Source organism: Carcharhinus amblyrhynchos, unplaced genomic scaffold (assembly GCF_965287045.1).
Source record: "Carcharhinus amblyrhynchos unplaced genomic scaffold, sCarAmb.v2.hapA chromosome_208, whole genome shotgun sequence".
Taxonomy (NCBI): Eukaryota; Metazoa; Chordata; class Chondrichthyes; order Carcharhiniformes; family Carcharhinidae; genus Carcharhinus; species Carcharhinus amblyrhynchos.
The window spans coordinates 146,917-170,214 of record NW_027649948.1 but is presented as its reverse complement, the minus strand read 5'-3'; the positions used below and the strand labels follow the sequence as shown (position 1 = coordinate 170,214).

Here is a 23,298-nt window from a genome sequence, read left to right as displayed (position 1 = left end):
GGTGTTTTCTCTCAGAGTGTCATTAGTCTGTGAAATTCTCTCCCCAGAGAGCTGTATGGGCTGGGTTATTTAACATATTTCAGGCTGTGTTCGAGAGATTCTGAATAGACAAAGGTATAGGGAGTGGGAAGGAAAGCCCACAATCAGATCTACCTTGATCTTATCAATTGGCAAAACAGGCTCAAAGAGCTGAAAAACTCACTCCTGCTCCTAATCCATATGTTTGTAGGTCTGTCTACTTTTTGAGATGTGGCAGACAGATCTTTGGCCTCTTTGGGATGCAAAGGGTAATGGGGAGAAGGCAGGAAAATGGGACTGATGCTGAAGATCAGCCATGATTGTATTGAATGTTGGAACAGTCTTGATGGGCTGAATAGAACATAGAACATTACAGCACAGAACAGGCCCTTCGGCCCACGATGTTGCGCCGACCAATTAAAAAGCAATGACCATCTAACCTAAACCAATCCCTTTCCATCCATAAACCTATCCACGGATCTCCTAAACGCCCCCAAACTAGGCGCATTTACAACTGCAGCAGGCAGGGCATTCCAATCCCTCACCACCCTCTGGGTAAAGAACCTACCTCTGACATCCGTCCTATAACTACCCCCCCTTAATTTAAAGCTATGCCCCTTCGTGCTAGCTTTCTCCATCCTAGGAAAAAGGCTATCACTGTCCACCCTATCTAAACCTCTAATCATCTTATATGTTTCAATAAGGTCCCCTCTTAGCCGCCTTCTTTCTAACGAAAACAACCTCAAATCCCTCAGTCTCTCCTCATAGGACCTCCCCTCCATACCAGGCAACATCCTGGTAAACCACCTCTGCACCCTCTCCAAAGCCTCCACATCCTTCCTATAATGTGGGGACCAGAACTGCACACAATACTCCAAGTGCGGCCGCACCAGAGTTTTGTACAGTTGCAACATGACGCTGCGGCTCCTAAATTCAATCCCCCTACCAATAAACGCCAAGACACCGTATGCCTTCCTAACAACCTTATCTACTTGATTCCCAACTTTCAGGGATCTATGTACACATACACCTAGATCCCTCTGTTCATCCACACTATTCAGAATCCTATCGTTAGCCCTATACTCTACACATCTGTTATTCCTGCCAAAGTGAATTACCTCACACTTTTCCGCATTAAACTCCATCCGCCACCTCTCAGCCCAGCTCTGCAACTTGTCCAAGTCTCTCTGTAAACTATGACACCCTCACTATCTACCACACCTCCGACTTTGGTGTCATCAGCAAATTTACTAATCCACCCAACTATACCCTCATCCAGATCATTAATAAAAATTACAAACAGCAGTGGCCCCAAAACAGATCCCTGAGGCACACCACTTGTAACTGAACTCCATGACGAATACTTATCATCAACCACCACCCTCTGTCTCCTATCTGCTAGCCAATTCCTGATCCAATTACCTAAATCACCCTCAATCCCATACATCTGCATTTTCTGCAGAAGCCTTCCATGGTGAACCTTATCAAACGCCTTACTAAAGTCCATATATACCACGTCAACTGCCTTACCCCCATCCACCTCTTTGGTCACTTTCTCAAAAAACTCAATAAGGTTAGTAAGGCACGACCTACCCTCCACAAAACCATGCTGACTATCTCCAATTAATTCATTACTCTCTAAATAACTATAAATCCTATCCCTAATAATTTTTTCTAAAACCTTGCCCACAACAGAAGTAAGACTCACCGGTCTATAATTCCCGGGGAAGTCTCTGTTCCCCTTCTTAAACAATGGGACAACATTTGCTATCCTCCAATCTTCTGGCACTATACCTGTGACCAATGACGACCTGAAGATCAGAGCCAGAGGCTCTGCAATCGCCTCTCTTGCCTCCCAGAGAATCCTAGGGTAAATCCCGTCCGGCCCAGGGGACTTATCTATTTTCAAACCCTCAAGAATATCTAGCACATCCTCCTTATCAACTGCAATACTGTCCAGTTTACAACCCTGTAACCCAGTGTTCTCCACAGCTACATTTATGTCCCCCTGCGTGAATACCGAAGAGAAATATTGGTTCAATGCCTCTCCAATCTCTTCCGGTTCCACACATAGCTTCCCACTGCTGTCTCTAACTGGCCCTAATCTTGCCCTAACCAATCTTCTGTTCTTAACATATCTATAGAACGCCTTAGGATTCTCCTTAATCCTATCAGCCAAAGTCTTCTCATGTCCTCTTTTAGCCCTTCTTAACTCACTCTTTAACTCCCTCCTAGCCAATCTAAAGCTTTCTAGTGCACTACCTGAGCCCTCAAGTCTCATCCGAACATAAGCCTCCTTTTTCCTTTTAACCAGCGAATCAACTTTTTTAGTGCACCACGGTTCCCTAGCTCGACCATTTCCTCCTTGCCTGACAGGGACATACATGTCAAGGACTCGCAGTAGCTGCTCCTTGAAAAAACTCCACATTTCAGACGTTCCCAGACCCTGTAGTCTCCTAGTCCAACCTATGTTTCCTAATTCTCTCCTAATAGCCTCATAATTACCCTTCCCCCAGCTAAAACTACTGACCTGAGGTTCATGCCTATCCCTTTCCATCACTAAGGTGAACGTAACCGAATTGTGGTCACTATCACCAAAATGCTCACCAACTTCCAAGTCTAACACCTGGTCTGGCTCATTTCCCAGCACCAAATCCAATATAGCCTCACCTCTAGTTGGCCTATCAACATACTGAGTCAAAAAACCTTCCTGCACGCTTTGTACAAAAACTGACCCCTCTAACGAGATAGAGCTATAGCTATTCCAATCAATATTAGTAAAGTTAAAGTCCCCCATAACAATTACCCTATTACTTTCACTCCTATCCAGGATCGTCTCCGCAATCCTTTCCTCAACCTCTCTAGAACTTTTAGGAGGTCTATAAAAGACTCCCAACAGGGTGACCTCTCTCCTATTTCTAATCTCAGCCCATACTACCTCAACAGACAAGTCCTCATCAAACTTCCTCTCTGACACTGTGATACAATCCTTGACTAATAGTGCTACCCCTCCCCCCCTTCTACCTGTTCTGGTCTGTTCCTGCTCCCATTTCTCCTGTTCTTATGTTCGCCCACGTTATTTGAGTTTCTACTTGCCGGGGTTATCTTAATATGATCAGAAAGATAGTATATTTAACTGAAGTTAGAAGCATGTTTTGCTTCACAATGGATAGATTTTTAATTTATTAGGTTTGTTTAACAAGCTGATATTTGTGTCTAGAATCCTGTGCAGTGTGAGTGGTCTTTGAGAAGGCCCTCTGATTTCACAACTTGCCCCCCTGGGGACATGGATTGGTTTCAGGAGAGACTTGAGGCTGCACAACAGAAACCCAAGTTGCACATTTACTCCAAGCAGATCAAGTGCTTGCCTCAGAGATACGGGCTAGGGAGGTGGGGAAGAGGAAGGGGAACATTCTGTCAAAGTGAACAAGCTGTGAACAGCCCAGATACATAGGGCATCAAATCTAACAGTTTCTATTTACTGCATCTGACAACATGACCTGTTATAAATTTATTGATTCACTGTCGCTTGATGCCTGATTTAACTATGAACCCTTAACAGGATGAGAGACAATAGCAGCAGGAGAACATTAGCTGTTAGAATAGTGACAGCGCTGCTGCCCTGATGAAATGTTCACTGCCTTTTATCTGTATCCTGGCTGTAACACTAAATTCTGTGAAACCCCTCAGTAGAAAACGAATGTGAAAGGATGTGTGGTGGGACTGTCAGTGTTGGGAACGTGTGTGACTGTGACTGACTGCAGTCCTTCCTCAGGGAGTGTGCATCGCTGCCTGAGAGCTGAGTATTTCCACAATTTCAGATTCCAGCATCTGCAGTAATTTGATTTTAGGGAACGATAAACAGTCCTTTTCCAGAGACAATTCCATCCTGACTGGAAGCAAGTGGGCTTTCAGCTGGGTGACAATTTGCTTCTTTTTTTCACTGATTTCATTCTGATAACTGTGGACCTTTCTCCACCTGAGGGGCTAGAACGATAACTTCCCACCTCCACCTGAATCAGCAGAGGGCCTGAGAGAAACTCAGTGTGTTCATTCAATGGGAATCAGCCTGACAGCTTCTCCAGTCCTGCACACATCTCATCCCTCCTTCTCCCATCACCCATCAATCCCACATCCCCTCTGCCCACCCTCTCACCACCATCTCCTCACTCCAGGCCTACCCCATCCTTCAAACCCATTCTTCAACTTACATTCTTGTCTGAAGGAGAGGGGTGGAGGCATGGGGGGGGTGGAAGGGGGCAAGGAGCAGGATGCTGTGGAGCTTGTCTCTGTATTCTGGCCAGTGTTAATCCTCAAATCAAAATCAGTAAAACCAGTTGTCTGGCTGTATCACATTGTGGCTTGTGGGAACTTGCTGTATACAAATTGACTGCCAGCTTTCCTATATTACAACAGTGACAAAACTTGACAAGCCATTCATTGGCTATAAACCTCTTTGGGAAGTTCTGGAGCTAATTTTCGCATAGCAACATCTTCAATTCACCAAAGATCCTTAGAGAGCACCTTCCAAACCCATCACCACTTCCATCTGGAAGGATAAGAGCAGCAGATACATGGGAACACCACCACCTGCAAGCTCCCTTCCAAGTCACTCATTATCCTGACTTGGAAATACATCGGCCGTTCCTTCACAGTCGCTGGGCCAAAATCCTGGAATTCCCTCCCTAACGGCATTGTGGGTCAACCCACAGCACGTGGACTGCAGCGATTCAAGAAGGCAGCTCACCATCTCAAGGGGCAACTAGGGATGGGCAATAAGTGCTGGCCAGCCAGCGATGCTGATGGCCCACAAATGAATAAAAAAAAGTTGGCAACCTCAAGGTGACCTTTGATTCATTCAGGAAACACAAGTTGATGTAATGGAGAATTGTTTGATTTCTTGGTGTGTGTTGTAAGAGTATAAACCATATATTTGACTAAACAAGGAACCAGTCCATTGTCTTGTCAGTGACACCTGTCTATACACACACTAGGGACAAAAGAACCAACATTCTATTCATCACTTTAACAAATGTTCAATTCTGAACTTATACCTGTATTAAATAAATGCTTTACAATGGATTAATTGCATTAATGGCTGAATTGCATTACTGACCTGAGAATTTCACAAGTAAATAACCAGCAACTCTCAGGGAGTGTGCCAGTGAAACATATTATTGATATTCATTATCGGTAGAAACAGTCTTGTATAAAGACTGATAGTTCTTATTACAAATGGAAGCACCCACAATTGGGACAGGTAGTATTGAGGAGGTGGGGAGACTGCAGAAGGATTTGGACAGATTAGGAGAGTGGGCAAAGAAGCGGCAGATGGAACAGTAAGTAAATTAGATGTGTAGACTATTGTAATGAGGCGGGTAGAATTAGGGACCTTGCGGTGAAGGATCCTCTTGGAGAGAGTGATCATTGTATGGTGGAGTTTCTGGTGCAGATGGAGGAGGAGAAAGTGGGTTCCCGGACACGCGTCCTTTGTTTGAATAGAGGGGAGTACGGTAGGATGAGAGAAGAATTGGCGAATGTGGACTGGGGGAGTGCATTGGAGGGAGGGTCTGCTGGGGAGCAGTGGAGGATCTTCAAGGAGATCTTTCTTGGTGCTCAGCAGAAATTTATTCCGATGGTCAAAAAGGACTGTAGGAGGAGAGGTAATAAGCCGTGGATAACGAAGGAGGTGAAGGAAAGTGTTAAATTAAAAGCGGAGGAATTTAGAGTAGCTAAGAGTAGTGGGCGAGAAGAGGATTGGGAGAGGTTTAAATGGCAACAAAGATTGACAAAGAAGTTGATAAAGGAGGGTAGGAGAAACTATGAAGCTGGGCTAGCGCTTAATATAAAAAAGGATAGCAAGAGTTTTTATAAATATATAAAAAGGAAGAGGCTGGCTAGGGTGAACGTTGGTCCTTTAGAGGATGAGAAAGGGGACCTAGTGGTAGGGGATGGGGATATGGCTAAGGTATTGAATAACTTTTTTGTTTCTGTCTTCACGGAGGAGGACGTGAATAATTTGCCGGGTGTTAGCGATGGAAAGGTGGTAGGACTGGAGGGTCTTAATGACATTACTGTTACTAGAGAGGTGGTGCTCGACAGACTGGAGGGGCTGATTGTGGACAAGTCCCCAGGACCAGATGGAATGCATCCGAGGGTTCTGAAAGAAATGGCGGAGGTTATAGTGGATGCATTGATGGTTATTTTCCAGACATCGCTGGATTCCGGGGAAGTGCCGGAAGATTGGAAAACGGCTAATGTTACGCCGTTGTTTAAGAAGGGTGCCAGGCAAAAGGCAGGGAATTATAGGCCGGTTAGTTTAACGCCTGTGGTAGGTAAAATGTTAGAATCCGTCATTAAGGAGGAAATTGCGAGGCATCTTGAAGGGAATTGCTTGATAGAGCAGACGCAGCACGGTTTCATTAAAGGGAAGTCGTGTCTGACAAATTTACTGGAGTTCTATGAGGATGTGTCTAGGGCAGTGGATAGAGGAGAGCCAGTGGATGTGGTCTTTCTGGATTTTCAGAAGGCGTTTGACAAAGTACCTCATAAGAGGTTATTGCAGAAGGTCAGGGGACTTGGAGTTGGGGGTAAGGTGTTAGCGTGGATAGAGGATTGGTTGTCAAATAGGAGGCAGAGAGTGGGGGTCAACGGGTGCTATTCGGATTGGCGGATGGTGACTAGTGGAGTGCCCCAGGGGTCGGTGCTGGGGCCTCAGCTTTTTACCATTTATATAGATGATCTGGAGGAGGGAACCAAGTGTAGGGTGTCGAAATTTGCGGATGACACCAAGATTGGGGGAACGGCAAATTGTGCAGAGGGTGTGGAGAGTCTGCAGAAGGATCTAGATAGGCTGGGCGAATGGGCCAGGAAATGGCAAATGGAATTTAATGTTGGCAAGTGTGAGGTGGTCCACTTTGGTAGGAAGAATGGTAGGAAGGACTATTACTTACGGGGCGAAAAACTGCAGCAGGCGACGGTGCAGAGGGACCTCGGGGTCCTTGTGCATGAGTCGCAAAAACCCAGCTTGCAGGTGCAGCAGGTGGTCAGGAAGGCGAATGGGATGCTGGCCTTCATTGCGAAGGGGATTGAATATAAAAGTAGGGAGGTCTTGCTGCAGCTGTATAGGGCATTGGTGAGGCCGCAGCTGGAGTACTGTGTGCAGTTTTGGGCGCCGCACCTGCGCAAAGATATTTTGGCCTTGGAGGGAGTGCAGAGGAGGTTTACTAGGCTGATACTGGAGTTGAGGGGGTTGAGCTATGAGGAGAGGCTGAATAAACTAGGCTTGTACTCGTTAGAGTTTAGAAGAACGAGGAGAGATCTCATTGAGACGTATAAGATGATGAATGGGATGGATAGGATAGAGGTGGAAAGACTCTTCCCGCTCAGAAAAGACAGTAGGACTAGGGGGCACAACAGATCAGCCATGATCTTATTGAATGGCAGGGCAGGCTCGAAGGGCCAGATGGCCTACTCCTGCTCCTATTTCTTATGTCCTTATGTTCTTATGAGAGAATTCAGAAATTGGAAGCACAAAGGGGCTTGGGATTCCTAGTTCAAGATTCTCTTAAGGCTAATCTGCAGGTTCAGTTGGCTGGTTGGAAGTAAAATGCAATATTAGCATTCATTTTGAGATGACTAGAATACAAGAGCAGGGATGTACTTCTAAGGCTGTACAAGGCTCTGGTCAGACCCCATTTGGAGTATTGTGAGCAATTTGGGCCCCATATCTAAGAAGGGGTGTGCTGGCATTGGAGAGGTCAGAGGAGATTCACGAGAATGATCCCTGGAATGAAGAGCTTGTCATATGAGGAACGTCTGAGGACTTTGGGTCTGTACTCATTGGAATTTAGAAGGATGAGGGGGGATCTCATTGAAACTTTTAGAATAATGAAAGGCTCGGATAGAGTGGATGTGGGGAAGATGTTTTTATTAGTAAGAGAGACTAGGATCCAAGGGCACAGCCTCACAGTAAAGGGACAACCCTTTAGTACAGAGAAGAGAAGGAATTTCCTCAGCCAGAGGGTGATGAGTCTGTGGAATTCATTGCCACAGACCAGGCCGGGTCATTGAATGTATTTAAGACAGACTTAGATAGGCTCTTGATTGGTAAGCAGACCAAAAATTACAGGGAAAAGGCTGGAGAATGGGGTTGAGAAACTTATCAGCCATAGTCGGGAGGTAATGCAGCAACTTTATAAGACCCTTGTCAGACCCCACTTGGAGTACTGTGCACAGTTCTAGTCGCCTCACTACAGGAAGGATGTGGAAGCTATTGAGAGGGTGCAGAGGAGATTTACAAGGATGTTGCCTGGATTGGGAGGCATGCCTTATGAAGATAGGTTGAGGGAGCTCGGACTCTTCTCCCTGGAGAGACGAAGGTTGTGAGGTGACCTGATAGAGGTTTATAAAATGTTGAGAGGAATAGATAGGGTGGATTCTTGGAGGCTATTTCCCAGGGCTGAAATGGTCGCTACGAGAGGACACAGATTTAAGGTGCTGGGGAGCAGGTACAGAGGAGATGTCAGGGGTAAGTTTTTCACTCAGAGGGTGGTGAGTGAGTGGAATCGGCTGCCGTCGGTGGTGGTAGAGGCGAACTCGCTGGGGTCTTTTAAAAGACTTCTGGATGAGTACATGGGATTTAATGGGATTGAGAGTTACAGATAGTTCTATGGCTTGGTAGGTATAGATGTGATTGGCGCAACTTGTGGGCCGAAGGGCCTGTTTGTGCTGTAGTGTTCTATGTTCTATAATCGAGTGGCGGAGCAGATATGGGCCAAACGGCCTTCATTCTGCTCCTATATCTTATGGTCTAATTGGCCTGATACAGACTCAGTGCTGCACACAAAAACATTGTCTGTCTGTAGCCCTGAGCCAATCAGAGCACAAAGTCCAAGCCCTCAGTTACCAGAGCCATGAGTTACCAGTGCTGAAGCTCAAGGAGCGAGTACAGGTCTGACACCAGCAGAGGGAAGGCAGCATCTCTGAAAACCACCACCAACATCATACAGGATTGAGACAGACCAGGAGTCTCTCCACAAGAACAAACCACAACATCAGAACATCCTCGGAGAGAAAGCCAATAGAATCCTGAGCTTACCACTCAGATCCTGGTGAAACAGAAAGATTTATTTCCAGCTTTACAGTCACCAGGACAAGGACACTCACACTGACAGAAGGGAGAGGACAGAATAAACTCAACCTGAAAAGGAGGTCAGAACAAGATCACAGAGATTGGTCAAAACACCTGAGAGATTAACGCTGTGAACTCTGAGCCTTTGTGGGGAGATACAAGCAGCTGGAATATGATGGGAGATATAGTTCAGAAGCATATTTGATTGTGATGTTACACTGATGTCAAATCACACAACTGAGATGTAAGAGAAATCTAGAAGAAGGAGGATCTCCGGCTTTGTGTCGAAGTCTAAAGGACTAAACACCAATAAACGGTTGAGGAACAGGGCAGTGTAATTTTGGGAGAGTAGACAACCTCCAAACCCTGTCTAAACACTGACCACACAATGAAACACCTGCCTCTCGGCCACAGAGTCCAGTGATTCTTAACAATTTCTCATCCTTCATCTACAGTACATTTGGAGTGCAATAATGTGGAACCAATGTACCTTTCTCCGTGTGAAAGTTTTATGTTTGCTCTTGGACACTGCAGTTACCAATCATTCTACAGTTGGTTAGAGATAATCATAGAATCATGCAATAACTGGACATGGAAAACAGAGAGGAGGAGGCCATTCAGCCCTTTGAGCCTGCTCCAGCATTCATTAAGATCATGGCTGATCATCCAAGAAGGCTGATCCTGCCTTCCCTCCATATGCTTTGATTCCCTGTAGACCCAAGTGCTGTATCTAACTTCTTGAAAACATACAATATTTTGGTCTCAACTACTTTCTGTGGTAGTGAATTCCGCAGGTTTCCAGCTGTCTGGATGAATAAATTTCTCCTCATCTCTGTCCTAAATGGTCTACCCTGTATCCTCAGATTGTGACCCCTGGTTCTGGACTCCCCCACCATTGGGAACGTCCTCCCTGCATCTACCCTGTTTAGTCCTCTTAGTTTTAAAGGTTTCTATGAGATCCCCCCTCATTCTTCTGAACTCCAGCGAATACAATCCTAACCAACTCAATCTTCTCTTTATACACCAGTCCCACCAGCCCAGATAAGGAGACCAAAATTGCACATGGTGCAGTGATTTTTTTAACTTGGACTAATAATCCAGAGACCCAGGGTGATGCTCTAGGAACTGTGTTCGAATCCCACTGTGGCGGCTGCTGGAATTCAATAAAAATCTGGAATTGAATGCCTAATGATGACCATGAAACATTGTAGATTATTGTAAAAACTCATCTGGTTCACAAATGCCCTTTAGGGAAGGAAATCTGCCATCTTTACCCAGTCTGGCCTACATGTGACTCCTTGGCCTAGCAAGCCACTCCATTCAAGGGTAAACTGCGATGGGCAATTAATGTTTCCTTGCCAGCGATGCCCACATCTTATAAATGAAATTTCAAACTATGAAACAACTGCCAGGTTTGATGTCACCCAATTCTCATAGCAAAATTTGAATTCTGAATCAGAAATTTAACAAGGACCACTTATTTCAATTTCCATAACATTGCCTCCCTTCAGTTCATTTCCTGCCAAAATCCTTATTTATCCCTTTGTAGGTTAGCTCACTTGGCTGGACAGCTGGTTAATGATACAGAGGATGTCAACAGTGTCAGTTCAGTTCCTGTACCGGTTGAGGTTATTCATGAAGGCCCAGCCTTCTCAGCCTTGCCCTCCCCTGAGGTGTGGTGATCTTCACCACTGGTCAGCTCTCTCCCACAAAGCGGAGAGCAGTCTATGATGATCTGGGACATTCCTTTGGTATCCCCTCAGACTTGCCAATTCCAATACTCCGCAAGCCAGCTTCCCACATTCTACTGCCCATAAGCTTGAGGTCATCTCAGACTCCCACCTGTCCTGACTTGCACCAAGTTCATTCCCCTATAATCCTTGTGCTCACTGACCTACATAACCCTGGATCAAACAGTGTAGACTCATAGATCACAGAGTTTTACAGACAGAAAGAGGCCCTTTAGCCCATCATGTCTCTGACAGCCATCAAGCAACTCTAGAAACTAAAAGCAGGAGGAAGCCATTTGGCCCTTTGAGCCTGCTCCACCATTCATTTTGATCATTGTTGATCATCAAATTCAATATTCTGATTCCCCTCTTCTTCCCATTTCCCTTGATCCCTTTAGCCCGAAGTGCTATATCTAATTTCTTCTTGAAATCAGACATTTTGGCCTCAACTACTTTCTGTGGTAGTGAATTCCACACATTCACCACACTCTGGGTGAAGAAATTTTTGCTCACCTCAGCTCTAAAAGCTTTACCTGGTATCCTCAAACTATGACCCCTAGTTCTGGACTCCCCCACCATCGGGAACATATTTTCTGAATCTACCCTGCCTAACCCTGTTGGAATTTTATAAGTTTCTATGAGATCCCCTCTCAGTCTTCCAAACTCCAATGAGTATAATCCTAGCTGATTTAGTCTCCCCTCAAATGACAGACCTGCCATCTTAGGAATCAGCCTGGTAAACCTTCGCTGTGCTCCCTCTATAGCAAGACATCCTTCCTCAGATAAGGACACCAAAACTGCACACAATACTCCAGGTGTAGCCTCAACAACGCCCTGTACAATTGCAGCAAAACATCCCTATCCCTGTACTCAAATCCTCTCACTATGAAAGCCAAGATACATTTGCCTTCTTTACTGCCTGTTGCACCTGCTGAGTATCCACCTCTCTCAATTTACGCCCATTCCAGAAATAATCTGTCTTCCTGTTATTGCTACCAAAGTGAATAACCTCACATTTATCCACATTATACTGCATTTGCCGTGCAGATACCCACGCACTCAACCTGTCCAAATCACACTGAAGCATCTCTGCTTCTCCTCACAGCTCACCCTCCCACCCAACTTTATATCATCTGCAAATTTGGAGATAATACATTCAGTTCCCTCTTCCAAATCATTAATATATAATGTGAACATTTGGGGTCCCTGCACAGATCCCTGCCAAACCCCACTTGTCACTGACTGCCAATCAGAAAATGACACATTTATGCCAACTTTTTGCTTTATATCTGCTAACCAGCTTTCTATCCATCTCAAAACATTACCTGCAATCCCATGTGCTTTAACTTTACCTATCTATTCTAATCCCATCTTCCAGCACTTGGTCTATTGCCTTGTATATGATGGTGTTTCAAGTATCGATCTGAATGTCTTGACCTTAAAATTCCAGTATTTGTTTTCAAATCCCTCCATGTCCTCGATTCTCCCTGTCTCACTAATATCCAGCAACCCGACAACCATCCAACATCTCTGAGCTCCTTCAGTTTTGTCCTCTCAAATATCCCTGATTTTAATTATTCCAACATTATTGCCATAGTTTCAGCTTCCTGGACCCGAGGCTCTGAAACTTCCTCCCCAAACCTCACTGCCTCGCCATCTGTCTTCACTTCTCCAGGTGACCTGGCTAAAAGTTTGTCCTCTGCTCATTGTGTTGTGATCCTATGCTTTACATTTTCATTTCTTATTTAAACTAAACCTTTCTGTTTTAATTTCAATGAACAATATGATCAGGGAAAAATCTTTCTTTAAATTTATTTGCGTTTCTTCCATTGATTTGTTTTCCCGTTTCCTCTCTCTTTTTCTCATCCCACTTTCCATCTTTATTCCCTTACCACCATCTCTCACCTCCCACTCCACTCAAGACAATCTGTCACATATCTCAGGCTGTCCTTTGACATTCTTTATTGTGTCATTTACACATTCTAATCACTTAACGGCTGCTATCAGCACCCTTCCCAGCCTTTATCACCACCATTCACATCCCTTTTTTTGTCAATGACATCTTTGTCAATCCATCACTCACTACCTCCCGCCCCCGCTCCCCCGCCGTCCCATCAATTGCTGGTCTTCTATCCACCACGCCCTCCCACACAAACACACACAATGGTATAAATCTCATCCTATTTCCAGTTGTTCTTGGCTCTGATGAAGGGTCATCCAGACTCAAAACATTGGCTCTACTCTCTCTCCGCAGAGGCTGTCAGACCTGCAGAGATTTTCCAACATTTTCTGTTTTTGTTTTGGACTCCAGCATCTGCAATAATTTATTTTAACAATTTGTGAGATGGTTCCTCATTCTTTCCTCATGTCAACCTAAAGGAAACATATGTTTTTCCAAAAGGATCCAACCTGACTACCATCCCCAACCCAACTTACCCTTGAATTCACAATCAGGCAATTTGTCTTCTTTCTCCCCACACTCAACCATGGCCTGAAGGACAATTATTCCCAATCTGTCACCTTAGTTTCGATCGGATAGATACCTCCGCACTGAGCGCCAATTGGCATTGCAAATCTAAATAACTGACTCCCCACCGACCCAACTGTCCCCTCACAACTGAACTGCTCACCAAACCCAACCCAACTCTCCAACCTGACCCAATCAGATTACCACCTCCCCCCCCAGTCCAGATCACCCCGACCTGACCCACTCAGATTATCCCCCGACCAGATCATCCTGACCTAATCAGATTATCCCCCCCACCAGATCATCCTAACCTGACCCAATCATATTATCCCCCTGACCAGATCACCCCGACCTGACCTAATCAGATTATCCCCCCACCAGATCACCCTGACCTGACCCCATCAGATTACTGCCCTCGACTAGATCGTGCCAACTTGACTCAATCAGATTACCCCATCCCCAATATGCTCACCCCAATCAGATTAATCCCTCCGACCAGATCACCCTGACCTGATATCTCATTAAGGTCATAGTGTTAACTCCTGTGAAGCACCTCTGTTTATTGTCGCAGGTATCAGAGAAATGCAGGTTGTTGTTCAATGGAATCTTTTGGAATCGTGCCTTTGAGATGTTGTCTGGGGATAGTTGTCAGGTTTTGATGTAGATTTAAACTCATCACCATCTGTTATTCCAAAATCAATCATCAAGACTTTGGGCAAAGGTAGCAATAATTTGAGCTGTCGCTGTGGGAATTGGGGTCCAGAATCTGATAAGAAGAGTTTAGAGTAATGTAAGAAATATTCTGTAATTTAATTAAGGGAAGAGAGACTATTGAGCATATTCAGTTTGTATTCAAGTGGTCAAAGCAAGATGTTAAATATTGCAGTCAGTTCTGCTTCAAGAAAAATCCAGTTATTAGCAGTGATCTAACCGACTGAGGTTCAGAATCAGTTCCAGAGACTCACTGAGTTGATCCTTAAACATTGCAAATCTAAACTGGGAATGTTGAGGCTATTGAACTGTGAGGGTACTACAGATAAGACAGCTCTCATTCAAGCGCAGCACAAGTGTGGAGGGGTCTCACTTTCACAATCAGACAATTTGTCTTCTTTCTCCCCACACTCAACCATGGCCTGAAGCACAATTATTCCCAATCTGTCGCCTTAGCTTCGATCGGGTAGATACCTCTGCACTGAGCGCCAATTGGCATTGCAAATCTAAATAACTGAAGACCATGATTTTGGGAGCATTGAGTCACAATTCACTTTCAGGGGTCAGAGATAAACTGCCCTCAACGTTCATGTTGTGGTGGCAAAACATCACAAGCCTGGATATTTTGGCAGGTAAAATACGTGGGGTTATGGGGATAGTGTGGGATTGTTGTCAGTGCAGACTTGATGGGCTGAATGGCCTCCTTCTGTACTGTTGGAATTCTATGATCCCATAATCCTATGATTTTTGAGGCAGAAGTAGATAGATTTTTGATAAACAAGGGGGTGAAACGTTATCAGGGTCATCGGAGTGTGGGGTTGAGGTTCCAATTAGATCAGCCATGACTTTATTGACTGGCAGAGCAGCCTAGAGTGGCCTTCTGCTCCTAACTTGTATGTTTGTGTGAGAATATTTGTTGCATGTTTTGCTTTTTTGGCTATTTACTAAATTAGTCTTTCCTGTTTTTGAGTGAATGTCTCTTTGAGAATGCCCTGTATTAATATTTCAGTTCCACTCACTGGATTTCTGGAATGTCTCCATTTCTATCCTGTCTGATTTCATTATCCTTCTACCCAGAGGAATTTAAAAATTTTCAGCTCCAAATATCTCAGCTGATGTTTTACGTCCTCTCAAAGGTATTTGATAAAATATCTCTTCAGAAGGCTTCAGAGAATAGGAATATACGAGCAATATCTTCGGCTGACAGCTGATGAATGAGGATCAAGACAATAAAACCAAAATACTGCAGAAGCTGGGAATCTGAATTAAAACATAAAGTGCTGGAAAAACCAAAACATGCGGTCTGTGTGAAGAGAGAAACAAAGAGTTAATATTTTGAGGCTGTCTGACTCTTCAGAGCGAGGCAGGGGGTGTGAGGGGTGTAGGTTGAGTGTTAGGTGGGGGAGTTGATGGGTGTGTAGGGTTGGGGAGCTGGGTGTGGCGTGTGTGAGGGTGTGTAGGGTTGGGGGCTGGCTGGGTGTGAGGGTGTGTAGGGTTGGGGGGCTGGGTGGGTGTGTAGGGTTGGGGGGCTGGGTGGGTGTGTAGGGTTGGGGGGCTGAGTGGGAGAGAGTGTGGGGGACTGTGAGGGTGTGGAGGTGTATGGGGTTGGGGGGCTGGGTGGAGGGGAGTGTGAGGTGAGGGAGTGTGGGGTGGGGGGGGTCAGTGGAGTAGGAGGAGCAAGATAGATAGTCAGGGATAGATGAGAGTTCAGGAGAGATTTGACAAAGATGTTGTAGGCACAAGACAATGATAGTGTTAAAGATTAGGAGCTAATGGAGGCATTAAGGTTAGGTATCAGGGTTTCACAGCACTCTGGAAAGCAATTCTTAAGAACACATGGCAGATGGTCTGAGGAGGGGAGATTGGGGAAAAGATTGGATTTTAAAATGGGACCAGGATGGAGCAGGGATCTGATGGTCTGAAGTTGTCTGGACTCAATGTTGAGGCCAGAAGGCAGTGAAGTACCCAGTCAGAACACTGCTCCTCAAACTGAAGCTTGAACAAAACCAAACTGTAAAGTTATTATAAAACTAACTTCCTTTAGACTTTACCGAGTTACCACAAAGTATCAAACTCTACTACATAAATCTTAGCACGCGAGCTATCAGGCCTTCATTACACACATTCAACCTCAATTTTCCTTCATTTTACACAGAGCGTAGAACCTCTGATCTACTTTGTTATATACACAAATATTCAAAAGTTATCTAAAGCTTCACAAAAATATCCAAACTCATGACTTGGATTTAGATACGGCCCGTGTCAGGATGAGACGATCTGACTCCTCTCAGTGGGTTTTGTTGTTTTCTCCGAGTCCTGGACTTGGGGTCTTGCTGCGATAGCTATTCCTGCAGGTTGTCACTTATGATGTTTCTGTGCCTCCTTCTTACACAAATCATGTTTCCAGTCATGTGCTCACAGACCAACCAATCATTGTCTTTTTGGTCACCATCGAACTACTGAAGCCCCACAGTGCAGAGTGAGGCCATTTGACATATTGAGTGTGCACAGAGGCTCCCCCCATCATCCCCCTCCCTGTCCCTTTAACCTCACACATTTACGACCTAACCACACATGTTTGGAGTGTGGGAGGAAACCAGAGCGCCACTGGAAACCCATGCAGACACAGGGAGAATGTGCAGACTCCATATGGAGAGTTCACTCACTGTTCAATATATAGCAACAAACACTGTCCAATCAGCTTCTGGGCCTGTTTTTCATGGCGCATCCTGTTCTGATACAGAGTTAGATTGTTTTAACCACCAGGCTTTGCTGGGATCTCTCTGGATACAGTAAGAAGTCTTAACACCAGGTTTAAAGTCCAACAGGCTTATTTGTTAGCAAAGGCTACTAGCTTTCGAAGCGACTTACCTGACGAAGTAGCAGCACCCCGAAAACAAGTGACTTTTGCTACCAAGTAAACCTGTTGGACTTTAACCTGGTGTTGTAAGACTTCTTACTGTGTTTACCCCAGTCCAACGCCGGCATCTCCACATTATGGCTCTCTGGATACCTGTCAGGCTGCTGGAAGGTGAGGTTTGCACTGGTTCAATGTAATTTCCTTATTCGAAAAGGGAGGGAGCCAAAAACAGGTAACTATAGACCAGTTAGATTAATATCTGTCATTGGAAATATGTAAGAGTCCATTTTAAAGGATATAATAGCAGAGCATTTAGAAATATTTATCATATACAGGCAGAGTCAACATAGCTTCATGAGGATAAATCATGTCTGAAAAATTTATTAGAATTCTTTGAGGTGGTAACAGGCAGGATAAATAAAGGACACCAATGTACACAATACACATGGGCTTTCAAAAAGCATTTCATAAAATGCAGTTGATAAAAACACTTGATTTTTACTGCAACTGTATAGAGCTTTGGTGAGGCCACGCCTGGAGTATTGTGTGCAATTTTGGTCTCCTTATCTGAGGAAGGATGTTATTGCTACAGAGGGAGCACAGTGACTGTTTACCAGGCTGATTCCTGGGATGGCAGGTCTGTCATACGAGGAGAGACTAAGTCGGTTAGGATTATATTCACTGGAGTTTAGAAGAGTGAGAGGGGATCTCACAGGAACTTATAAAATTCTAACAGGGTTAGACAGGGTAGATTCAGAAAGAATGTTCCCAATGGTGGGGGAGTCCAGAACTGGCGAGGGGGTGGAGGGGGGAGCAGTCATAGTTTGAGGATAAGAGGTAAATCTTTTAGGGCTGAGATGAGGAGAAATTTCTTCACCCAGACGGTGGTGAATGTGTGGAATTCACTCCCTCAGAAAGTAGTTGAGGCCAAAACGTTGTGTGATTTCAAGAAGAAATTAGATATAGCTCTTGGGACTAAAGGAATCAAGGGATATGGTTTGATAGAGCAGACGCAGCACGGATTCGTTAAGGGGAAGTCGTGTTTGACGAATTTATTGGATTTCTATGTGGATGTGACTGGTGCGGTAGACAGAGGGGAACCGGTGGATGTGGTGTTTTTAGATTTTCAAAAGGCTTTTGATAAGGTGCCTCACAAAAGGTTGCTTCAGAAGGTTAGGGTGCATGGAGCTGGGGGTAAGGTGTTAGCGTGGATAGAGGATTGGCTGATTGGCTGTCTAATAGGAAGCAGAGAGTTGGTATCAATGGGTGCTATTCTGATTGGCGGTTGGTGACTAGTGGAGTGCCACAGGGATCGGTGCTGGGGCCTCAGCTATTTACCGTTTATATAGATGATCTGGAGGAGGGGGCTGAGTGTGGGGTGACGAAATTTGCTGATGACACGAAGATGAGTGGAAAAGCAAATTGTGCGGAGGGTGTGGAAAGTCTGCAGAGGGATCTGGATAGGCTGAGCGAGTGGGCAAGGACCTGGCAGATGGATATAAAGTTAGCAAGTGTGAGGTTATCCACTTTGGCAGGAATAATAGTAGGAGGGATTATTATTCAAAGGGTGAAAAGCTGCAGCATGCTACGGTGCAGAGGGACCTGGAGGTCCTTGTGCACGAATTGCAAAAAACCCAGTCTGCAGGTGCAGCAGGTGATCAAGGCGGCAAATGGGATGCTGGCCTTTATAGCGAGGGGGATGGAATATAAAAGCAGGGAGGTCTTGCTGCAACTGTACAGAGCACTGGTGAGGCCGCAGCTCGAGTACTGTGTGCAGTTTTGGTCGCCGCACTTACGGAAGGATATTTTGGCCTAGGAGGGAGTGCAGAGAAGGTTCACTAGGCTGATACCAGAGATGAGAGGGTTGGACTATGAAGAGAGACTGAATAGACTGGGTCTGTACTCTTTGGAGTTTAGAAGGATGAGGGGGGATCTTATAGAGACGTATAAGATAATGAAGGGGATGGATAGGGTAGAGGTAGAGAGATTCTTCCTGCTTAGAAAGGATAGCAGGACCAGAGGACACAGCCTCAAGATAAGGGGGGGGCAGTTTAGATTGGAGTTGAGGAGGAACTTCTTCACTCAAAGAGTGGTGAATCTCTGGAATTCTCTGCCCGTTGAAGTGGTGGAGGCTACCTCGCTAAATGTACTTAAGTCACGGGTTGATAGGTTTCTGATAGACAGGGGACTTAAGGGTTATGGGGAGAGAGCGGGAAAGTGGAACTGATCCACTTCAGATCAGCCATGATCTTATTGAATGGTGGGGCAGGCTCGAAGGGCTAGATGGCCTACTCCTGCTCCTATTTCTTATGTTCTTATGAAATGGGAGGGGAGGGGAGGGGGGATCAGGATATTGAATTTGACGATGAGCTATGATCAAAATGAATGGCAGAGCAGGCTTGAAGGGCCGAATGGCCTCCTGCTTCGAGTCTCTAAGTTTCTATAAAGTACCTGCACAAAAAGTATTTATGATAAGAGCCCTTGGTGTTGGAGTGTAATAGCATGGATGGAGGATTGGCTAACTGACTGAGTTATGAGAAGAGGGGCATTTTCGGGGTGGCAGCCTGTAATGAGTGGAGTGCCACAGGGATCAGTGCTGGGATCAGAGTGATGGACAATATATATTAATGACTTGGATGGGGAAGTGATTGTTCTCTTGCCAGATTTGCAGATGACACAAAATAGGTGAGAAGGCAGGTAATGAGGATGACACAAAGTGTCTACAAAGGGATATAGACAGTTTAAGTGTCGGCAAAAACTTAGCAGATGGAAAATACTGTAGGAAAATGTGGAATTATGCACTTTGGTAGGAAGAATAAAGGAGCTGAATATTATTTAAATGGAGATGAGGAGGGAGGAGTTAGAGGGGCGAGTGTTGCACCTTCCAGGATTTCAAGGGAAGGTGCTGAGGGAGTAAGATAGAGAGTTTGGTGTGATGGACAGAGTGGTCCTTATAGGATGCTGACAAGGGGATGAGGGGTTTATGAAGTTGGTGGAAATGGGGGAGAATCCTTTGAATGCAGAGGCTGGTGGAGTGAAAAATATGGATAAGAGGGACCCTGTCATGATTCTGGGAGGGAGGCAGAGGTGCAGGAAATGAGTCAAACTCAGCTGAATGATTTCAGATTTCTGATAGACAGGGGAATTAAGGGTTATGGGGAGAAAGCGGGAATGTGGAACTGATCCACTTCAGATCAGCCATGATCTTATTGAATGGCGGGGCAGGCTCGAAGGGCTAGATGGCCTCCTCCTGCTCCTATTTCTTATGTTCTTATGTCCGGTTAGCCTATAGAGGGAAACCTCTATAGAGGGAAAAGACAGACCTGTCAGAAGCTCCGTTTTGGAGATAGAATCGTGATGTGATGGAGGTGCTGAAACTGGGAGAATGGGGTGGAGTTTTTCCAGGGAGCAGTGTGTGAGGAGCTGTAGTGGAGGTACCTGTGGGAGTCAGTGGGTTTTAATGAATATTGGTGGTCAGTCAGTCACCAGAAATGGAGACAGGTGAAGGAAGGGAAGGGAAGTGTTGGAGATGGATCGTGTGAAGGTGAGAGAGGAGAGGGATTGGGAAGCGGAATCATTACAGTTTTCCAGGTCCACACAGAACAAGAAATGTCTCTGAAGTAGCCATCAATGCAATGGAGAAAGAGTTTTGGGAGGGGCCTGAGTGGGACTGGGGCAGGGAATGTTCCACAGACCCCACAAAGACAGGGAAAAGTGGAACCCATGCAGGTGCCCATAGCTGGAGGAAGTGGGACAAGTTAAAGGAAAAATTGCTGAGTGAGAGAAGCAGTCCAGATGATTAAGAATTATACTGAGTTACATCCTGAGTGATTCAAACAGGAGACATTCACTAACAAGTAAATCTTAAAGGTATAGATTGGTTTACCTAGTGTTTTCAATGGGGTATTAAAGGTGCTATATAAATTCAATTTATTGTTGATATCATTGATGTTTGGCAATCATGACGCAAGTATTTAAGGAAAGATTACAAGCCATTAGTGCCACTGTTTCCCCAAATTGCGTACATTCCTCCCCAGTCACAGTCCATTCCCTTTCACCCGTCGGTGACTCGCTCCGAGGTGTTGTGGTCCTGATTCTGATCTTTGTCTGACCTGCATTATTTTTCTCTTGCAGTTTATTGCTTTTGTGTCCCTCTTTTTCATCCTCTTGTCAATCACCACCTTTTGCCTTGAGACACACGAAGCTTTCAACAAAGTCATTAACTTAACAGAATCTACAGGAGATGGGAACAGCACTGAACTGGTCAATGTGCATGAAGTAGTGACAGAACCTGCCCTCATGTACGTGGAAGGAGTATGTGTCATTTGGTTCACTCTGGAGTTCTTGCTCCGTATTTCCTTCTGTCCCAATAAACTGTTGTTTGTTAAGAATATGCTGAACCTCATTGACTTTGTGGCCATTCTGCCCTTCTATCTAGAACTGGCACTTCATGGGTTAACCTCCAAGGCAGCAAGGGATGTTCTGGGCTTCCTTCGAGTCGTCAGATTTGTCCGGATTCTACGGATCTTCAAGCTGACCCGGCACTTTGTGGGATTGAGAGTGTTGGGACACACTTTAAGAGCCAGCACCAATGAGTTCCTCTTACTTATCATCTTCCTCGCTCTGGGAATCCTCATTTTTGCCACAATGATTTACTATGCAGAGAGGCTGGGAGAAAGCCCCAACACTGAGAGCCCCACTCACTTTAAAAATATCCCCATTGGCTTCTGGTGGGCAGTCGTCACCATGACTACCCTTGGTTATGGTGACATGTACCCCCAGACATGGTCAGGTATGCTGGTGGGGGCACTGTGTGCCCTGGCTGGTGTGCTTACCATTGCGATGCCCGTGCCAGTCATTGTCAATAACTTTGGGATGTATTATTCTTTGGCAATGGCCAAACAAAAACTCCCCAAGAAACGCAGGAAACACATTCCCAGTGGAGCGCATGATAAGTCTTTGGGACATTGCAAGTCAACACTGAACTCTCCACTGGACAGCACCCCGAGTGAGAGCAGAAGCTTTGCTACTGAAGTGATCAAAGGGAGGATGAGTTCAGGTAGGACATGAATCCAGTTCCATTTCAGAGCTTGTATATGAGCAGCTTTGCTTTCTTGCCTTTGTATCATTACAGAGGATGTTGTTATCACTCTGAGTCACGTGTGGAGGGGAACAGTCTCATATTACTCCTTAAAGACTTTCTCTGGGTATTGATCCGATGCTCAGGGTGATGTTGTCTCAAAGCCAGCAAGTATCTGAAGAGAGAGGAGGAAATCGGATGAATTAGGGACAGAAGGGAAATAAAAAGAAAGAGAAAGCGAAAAAAGGAAAATGTAAGAAAAACATTAGAAAGAAAAAAGAGCAAAGAAAAGTACAGCACAAGAACAGGCCGTTTGGCCCTCCAAGGCCATGCTGATCATGATGCCCTAACTAAACTAAATAAACCTTCCTGTCCTTACTCAGTCCGTATCCCTCTATTCCCTCCCTCTTCATGTACCCATCCAGATGCCTCTTAAATGTGCTAATGTGTCTGCTTCCACCACCTTCTCTGGCAGCACGTTCCAGGCACCCACCACTCTCTGTGTGAAAAACTTCCCCTGCACATCTCCCTTAAACTTTCTTGAACTGTGCTCTCTTGTAATTGATATTTCCACCCTGAGAAAAAGCTTCTGACTATCCACCCTGCCTACACCTCTCATCATTTCGTAGATCTCTATCAGGTCTCCCCTCAGCCTCTGTCTTTACAGTGAAAACAATCCTAGCTAATTCAACCTTTCCTCACAGTCACCACTCTTGAGACCAGGCAACATCCTGGTGAACCTTCTTTGCGCTCTCTCCAAAGCCTCCACATCCCTCTGATAATGTGGTGACCAGAACTGCACGCAATACTCCAAATGCAGCCTAACCAAAGTTTTACATAGCTGCAACAAGATTTCCCTCCTCCTGTTCCCTGCAGAACACCACTAGCTACAGATCTCCATTCTAAAAAACACCCTTCCACAGTTACTCTCTGTGTTCTATAACCGAGCCAGTTCTGTATCCATCCAGCCAGGCCACGCTGAATTTAATGTAATTTTAGTTTTTGTACCAGACTGCCATGTGGTACCTTGTCAAACACCTTACTGACGTCCATAAAAACTACATCCATAACCCTTCCAGAGATTGTTTTTGGGATGAAGATGTTCGGTTATTATAGAAAGTTTGAAAGAGTTAGGAATATTCTCTTTAATGCACAGAACATTGGGAGATTTGATAGCAGGGTGAAGGCTTTTAATGAATAAATGGAGAAACTGTTACCACTGAGCAAGGCGTGGGTAAGTAGACAAAAGCAGATTTTAAATGATTAGCAAAAGCAACATGCCTGTGATCAGGAACTTCC

The 23,298-nt window shown here is 45.1% G+C and overlaps 1 protein-coding gene across 1 annotated transcript in view; it reads left to right on the top strand.

Annotated features, from left to right (window-relative positions):
• LOC145338876 (voltage-gated potassium channel KCNC1-like) overlaps nucleotides 1-23,298 on the top strand; it is a 70,121-nt gene that overhangs the window by 29,782 nt on the left and 17,041 nt on the right. Inside the window, 1 exon segment of the mRNA XM_080183277.1 lies at nucleotides 21,054-21,978. Coding sequence (XP_080039403.1) covers nucleotides 21,054-21,978 — 925 coding nt within the window.